General features: G+C 43.0%; 2 protein-coding genes across 2 annotated transcripts in view; one reads left to right on the top strand and one right to left on the bottom strand.

Moving 5' to 3' along the window:
- The window catches only part of ppat (phosphoribosyl pyrophosphate amidotransferase), a 14,934-nt gene extending 11,749 nt beyond the window's left edge, over positions 1-3,185 (top strand). Inside the window, exons 7-12 of the mRNA XM_077606995.1 lie at positions 140-212; positions 288-439; positions 1,180-1,307; positions 1,388-1,609; positions 2,467-2,587; positions 2,648-3,185. Coding sequence (XP_077463121.1) covers positions 140-212; positions 288-439; positions 1,180-1,307; positions 1,388-1,609; positions 2,467-2,587; positions 2,648-2,820 — 869 coding nt within the window. The 3' untranslated portion in view covers positions 2,821-3,185. The remainder of the gene's footprint in view (positions 1-139; positions 213-287; positions 440-1,179; positions 1,308-1,387; positions 1,610-2,466; positions 2,588-2,647) is intronic.
- On the bottom strand, positions 3,178-6,928 carry LOC144078704 (uncharacterized). The gene is made up of 8 exons (XM_077606987.1): positions 6,760-6,928; positions 6,586-6,649; positions 6,460-6,512; positions 6,295-6,328; positions 6,189-6,214; positions 6,001-6,070; positions 3,515-5,914; positions 3,178-3,344 (listed from the first exon to the last, which is right to left on the bottom strand). Exons 1-8 carry the CDS (start codon positions 6,856-6,858, stop codon positions 3,325-3,327), a joined length of 2,766 nt encoding a protein of 921 aa, XP_077463113.1. The 5' UTR covers positions 6,859-6,928; the 3' UTR covers positions 3,178-3,324.
- Positions 6,929-6,952: the final 24 nt, after the last annotated feature.

Here is a 6,952-nt window from a genome sequence, read left to right as displayed (position 1 = left end):
TTAAAAGTATTTATACATATATATGGCTCATTGGAGACAAAAGTAGACATGCAATACATTGAATACATTTTGACAGTTAGTTAGCAATCAAGTGTATACTTAAACCAAACTTCTGTTGATTGGCTGTCGTGGTTGTTAGGTGGCGGGGAGGCGGACACCGAGGGCTGGGTCGTGTCCTCAGAATCCTGCAGTTTCCAGTCCATTGGGGCCAAGTGCGTCTTCCCCCTTCACCAATTTCAACTTTGGACCTATTGGCGCTTTTGACGTCTCTCTGTCTCTACACTCAGGTATTACAGGGAGGTCCTCCCGGGAGAGATAGTCCAGATATCCCGACACGGAGTCAAGTCTTTGAGTGTGGTGCCTCGTCGTGAGGGGGACCTTCCTGCCTTTTGCATATTTGAATATGTTTACTTCGCCAGACCTGATTCCATTTTTGAAGGTTGGTGTGAGACCATTATTTCTTAGTGTTTTTGAATAGGGATTTTGCAATCACAGCGATCACATTTTTTTCCAGAATATTGGAATAGGATAAAAAAAACAGGTTAGTTTTCCAAAATGTATTTTTAAATGTTAACTCTGACTGTCATTGACAGGAATAGACGTCCAATCAATTTTGACTAGAAAGGGCGACAGCTAATGTTTAATCATTGGCACACCCCAATCAAATTCGAATGGACGTCTATTAACGGTAGTGTTATTAATTGAAATGGATTTGATATCTGTTAATGGCAACGAATAAGTTAAGTAACAAAATGGTAAAGATATTGAAAACAATTCATTATCTTATTAAATGCTTATCTTTATTTTTTCCCAAAAGGTTATATGTAAACCAAAAAAAAAAAAGCAAAATCAAGAGAGAAAAGTCGCACTGGCATATAAAACACATTTTTAATATCAGAAATCAAAAACAACATTATACATAATGGTAATAACATAGAGAACAAGAAGCTAAATAGTAATTTGTTATATTAACATGAACAGTTATTCAAATAATACCATGACCAACAAACGCTAACTCAACCCTCACTATCACATGTTTAATCAAATACACCAACAGCCCCAGCCAAATTAAAAAAATATTATTAGATTTTTAAAAAAAGTTGATTTATAGTCCCGATATTATAAATTGGGTAAATTCATTGATATTATTGACATAACGAGGGACCGTTTATGCACCAGGACAGATGGTCTATACAGTCAGACAGCGCTGCGGTCGACAGTTGGCCATCGAGGCCCCAACGGACGCCGACGTGGTCAGCACCGTACCCGAGTCGGCGACCCCCGCAGCGTTGGGTTATGCCCAGCAGGTACGCCACAAAGCATATGTGACAGAAAACCCAGAAAAAATGTATTTTCTAGGCTGTAAACTAAGATACAATTCTTACAGTCTGGGCTGCCCTACATCGAAGTCCTATGCAAGAACCGCTATGTCGGGAGAACCTTCATCCAGCCCAACACGCGCCTCCGGCAGTTGGGCGTCGCCAAGAAATTTGGGGCCCTGACGGACAACTTTGCCGGAAAGCGGGTGGTGCTGATCGATGACTCTATCGTCAGGGGCAACACCATCTCGCCTATCATAAAACTACTGAAGGAGGCAGGCGCAACAGAGGTTTGCTCAACTTTTTGAGGGACTAATTCAGGGGTGGGCAAACTTTTTGACTTGCGGGCCAGAATGGATACTAAAATTTGACAGAGGGGCCGGGCCAGGAGCATTTGGACATGCAATGTAATTTATCAAACCTGGGGATTGAAATGTAAGAAAAAAGACACAATTGAAGGTGAAAAATTATTTTCAAATTTACTTTCGACATTAAGAACATATTATTATTCAACGAAAGAAAGCGGTCTTTCAATTGAGAGTGATGAGCGGCATGTTAATGAAGCTACTGTACTGCTGCTGTGCATTCATGTGCAAGTTGCTATTTTTAACACAGTAGAGAAACTCACATTTCAGTGGGAACTGTGTTGTTGTTCTCCAAGTTACACTCCAACAAAGGTCTAGACTAGTGCGTCATCCATTGGCGAAACGAGGATATTGCAGGGCAAGGGGAAATGAGGTCATTGATTTTTACTATAATTTGGACAACGTCGGCGGGCCGGATTAAAAAGCCTAACAGGCCGTATATGGCCCGCAGGCCATAGTTTGCCCATGTATGGACTAATTCATCAAGACCACACCCATTTTGCTCAACGGCATGTTTAATATTGAGATTGAAGAGCGGGGAAAAAAATCGGAGATTAAAGTCAGCATTCTGTGCTATTTTTTTTTTATTTATTTTTTTAAGAACTTAAAATGTAAGATTTCAACCCCTATTAGCTTGATGCTAATTCACAATGGTAGATATCATTGTACAAAAGCTACCAGTTAAGAAAAAAAATAAACTACAAATAGGACAGTGTTTTAAAAAAATATTCATTTTTTTTACCAGATTACCCTGTTTTAATTTTGGATTATTTTTGTTTCAGGTCCATATCAGAGTAGCTTCTCCTCCCATTAAGTACCCTTGTTACATGGGCATCAACATTCCTACCAAAGAGGAACTTATCGCCAACAAGCCGGAATTCCAGGACATCGCAGGATACATTGGTATGCTCGGACAAGGCCGCTTACACTTTGACCTCTGCTGACCTGCCATGTTGAATTCAGGTGCCGACAGCGTGCAATACCTGACCGTAGAGGGGCTTGTGACAGCGGTCCAGAAGGGAATCGCGTCCTTGCAAAGCGGAGACGTGATTGACTCCAATTACAAGCCTGGCTCTAGGGTGGGTCACTGTACTGCATGTCTGACCGGCAAGTATCCGGTGGAACTGGAGTGGTAAGTTCAGTTAAAAATACTAAAGGAAAAGAAAAGAAAATAATAAGAAGAAGAAGAAAAAAAAGAAAGCCCTTGTTACAATAGCTAAGTGCTCTTCCTGACCTAGTGTTTGGCTCAATCAGTTCGATTGTGTAAATATAACAGAATACCTTAGTTTGCTCCGTTTTATATGACGAACCTGCTGTTTTTGTAAAAAGATAAAAATATGCACAATCTGGCGACCAAAGATTTTCCTTTTTTTGTTTGAAAATTTGAGTTTGGAACTAAAACAAACGATTGTGCAAAACATCTTTGTTGTCTTGAATATGCTGCAATGTTGTTCTGTTACATATTCACTCTATGGGAGACAATAAACACTGACTGAATGTATCCGAAAGCTCAGAATGTTTTTATTCAAACTAACAAATTACTAACAACACGAGTATTAACACTTTTACAACAGCCTCGTTAAGGTAAATGCACGTTAGCAACATATTCTGTCCTTGGTGGGAAAGCTGGCAGAGGGTAGTCACCATTTTCTGTTCATATCTGTAAAAGAGTTAGACAGAATTTGAGAACAAGAATGATATTTCAAGTTTTATGCCATTTTGTGTTTAAAAAAAATCCCAGAATTTTCTTTAAGCCATTTTAGTTGATCCTGTTTCTCATTCATATGCACCTAACAGTAAATTAGTGTTAGGTAAAGGACAATTACGTACCAGGTTGGGTATACTCCGGAAAGCCGTATGTCGGAATGTCATCGTCCGACATTGCGTGACCGTTAATCTCTTGACATCTGGTATGATTGAAGACTCCAGCCAGAGGACCCTCAGCGTCGCTCAGATGGAGGCGGCGCCTCAGCAACTCGTTGCTGTGGCGCTTGGAGCCCGGGGAGGAGCTGCACCAGCGCTTGGAGCTAGACAGGTTTTCCAAATCCGAGTCCTGATGTCGCTTCCTCAGCTTAAAGCTGCGGGTAGACAATGCCAGTGCCACCAGAGTTTGGTACTGTTGCAGACTGGCCTCTTCTTTCCTGTCGCAAATTTGGCAGCGGGAGTCGTTGAAGACTTTGCTTTGGCATACAAACTTGTGATACTGCTTCTCAAAATGTTCATCCAGCTTCTTGCCAGAGAAACTACTACTGCTGCTGTGTGGTGCAAGGGAGGAGTCAAAGGAGAGATGTCGCCAGGCCCTACTGCGGACTCTTGGTGTGGAGCGCATGGGGGAATTGAATCGGAGCTTCTCAGTACTAAGTGGCCTTCTTTTAGGGGAAGCTGGAGCACTGGAGTAGCGTAGGACACGATCAGAGTGGGATCTTTGGAGGCCTTCCCAATTTGAAGGACTTTGCCTGACTGGGGAACCATAAACATCAGGTCTCATTTGAAATCTGGTGTTTTGCTTAAGGATGTCAGCAGAGGGGAAGAGCCTTTTGGGAGTCTGAGACAACTTTGATGGATAAGTAGACCGCAAAGGACTGTGGAGGCATGGGGATGCTTGTTCTTCGGCGGCAGCGTTTAACAGCCTTTTGGCTCTCAAGGATATGCCTTCCCAATTTGAAGGACTTTGCCTGACTGGGGAACCATAAACATCAGGTCGCATTTGAAATCTGGTGTTTTGCTTAGGAACGTCAGCAGAGGGGAAGAGCCTTTTGGGAGTCTGAGACAACTTTGATGGATAAGTAGACCGCGAAGGACTGTGGAGGCATGCGGATGCTTGTTCTTCGGCGGCAGCGTTTAACAGCCTTTTGGCTCTCAAGGATATGCCTGAGGGAGTACCGGAATCATGTGAAAGACTGCGGACCCCCGGGGATGGTTGCTGTTGCTCCATGGTGGCGATGAGCAGCCTTTGGGCTCTCAGGGATAGGCCTGAGGAGGTACTGGACGCTCGTGAAGGAGTGAGGTCTGACCGGGATGGGTTCTGTTCCTCGGCAGTTATGATGGGAAGCCTTTTGGACCTTGGGGAATGGTCCAAATAAGGACTGGAAGGCCGAAAACTGAGGTTGAAAATGGGTGGCTGTTCTTTGGCAGTAGCGTTGAAAAGCCGTTTGGGGCTTTGGGAATCGTATGTCCGAGAAGCACTGAAGACCCCAGAGGACACGTGTGGGACTCCGGCAGAACTACGCAGCGTCTTCTTGGACAACGGGGACTGGTCTGAGGTGGTAGCGGAAGAACGTGGTGAACTAAGAACCCATGAAGACTTCTGTTCTCCAGCAACTGCACGAGAGATTTTTCTGGACTTTGGGGAGAAGTCTGGGTGGAGATTAGAAGCCCGCGAAGGACTGGGGATCCACAAGAAAGGCTGTTCTGCGACAGCCGAGAGTGAACGCTTTTTGGATCTTGGAGTCAGGTCTAAGGACACCCGAGGAGATGCGTCAGAAGACTGGGAAGGCCTCAAGACACCACAGGCCTGTTTATCTCCGGAAACTAAAGGAAGGCTTCTAAGCCTTGGGGGCAACTCCCAAAAAACTCCTGAAGAGGCATCCGAAGACCTTGAAGGACTGAAGAAGAACTGGCATGGCTCTTCTCCCATTAGTTTTCTGGATCTTTCCATCATGTCTACGGATGCTTTAAAGGCTTGGGAAGACCGTGAAGGAGTCAGGTTATAAACCAAAGTATGATTTGAGGACTGCTCTGACAAAGTCTCCAATGAAGCAATGGAAGACTGCGAAGGGGCACAGAAGGGTGGCTGTGTTACCACAGTAAAGGCCTTATTAAGTTCCACCCCTTTAGATTCGGGAGATTCTATCGTACAAGATAAGTCCACGACTGGACTGGTTTGCTTTCTCGAAGGGGAGCGCTGCCAACTGTTTACTGGACTATCTTTAGGTTTACTGTTTAAGGTTCGTCTGTTGTTCAAGGCCATTTGTTTGGGTCTGCTGGACATTTGGAGACGCTTGCGGTACTTGCGGACCACAGAGTCGGCCGCTGTGGAGGTGTGCAGCCTCTGTTGCGCCCGCCCGATTCGATAAACCATGCTGGGGTAGAGCTCAGACAAATTGCTCCCTTGACTTTTCAGGGTCCTTTCTAGCTCACTGTCCTCGTCTTCGGGCAGGACGTCAATCTGAGAGAAGTTTCTCTGGCTGTCTTCAAGAAAGCTCTGGTTGGAACACGCAATTGACGATCCTGCAACGGGTTAAAAATACCATAAAGATAAAGTTTCACAACACTTTTTCCAGTGTAAGTGGCTTTTTTGATTTTTTTGTTCTTACCTTCCTCAGAGAACATCTGGGAAGAAAGATATGTCTCATCACCGCTGCCATCCTTTTGCGTTTGGTCCAGCTGTTTGATATATAACATTTAGTAAAACCCATAAAATGTTGGCGAGAGAAAACAAATTTTTCATATGTTGTGCAGATAATGACACTTTTGTTAGTGGAAAATTATAAAGTAGACATACCTGTGAAGCACTGGAGCAATTGTGTGCTATCGTGGAAGAATAGTGTTTTTAAAAAAACATGTATAATACTTTACAAGATATGATATGATATGTAGATGAGTCTTACACTGGGATACGTCATTGCTTGAATCAAACGTGCCCTGAGAAGAGATTCATATCTTATTTGTATGCCTAAATTCATTTTAATTTGACATTTTAGGTTCATCTTAAAAGTTTTGTGCAAATTGATTTTTTTTTAAATGTATAAGGAGGAGGGAAAAAAAACTTTTACCTTGCAATCTCTGTCCCTTATTTTTTTCGACTGCAACATGTAATGGTTTAGGGCTTTGAAAAAAAGAAAGGCAAAATTTGATGCTGTTCAGCAAAAATAAAAGTAATATTTAAAGCAAGGACTTACCTTTTGTAGTAATGGTACTGACATCCACTTCTCTCGCCTCGTATATATTTGGCACCTTCGAGTACTGTTTTTGGGAAGGAAAACATTCAAGAAATGTAGATTGTTAGCACAAGCTAATGCCGATCCCCGCATTGTAATGATAAGACATCTCTTTTAACGTACTAAAACACGCACCTTGTCTATGATTCGACTAAGCGATTCCTTGAAAATGAGGGCATTTTTTTCGAGGCGTTTAGTCAAATTTCCATCATCTGAAAATGTATTAAAATCCATTGTGATAAAACCAAGCAACGGAGAAGCCGTTGTTCGATTCAAAATTTGACGGTTCCGGAAAGCGAGCGGTGATTGGACAAGGGAATGAGGAAAG

The sequence above is a fragment of the Stigmatopora argus genome, chromosome 8, assembly GCF_051989625.1.
Source record: "Stigmatopora argus isolate UIUO_Sarg chromosome 8, RoL_Sarg_1.0, whole genome shotgun sequence".
Classification (NCBI taxonomy): domain Eukaryota; kingdom Metazoa; phylum Chordata; class Actinopteri; order Syngnathiformes; family Syngnathidae; genus Stigmatopora; species Stigmatopora argus.
This window is presented reverse-complemented; position numbering and strand designations above follow the sequence as displayed.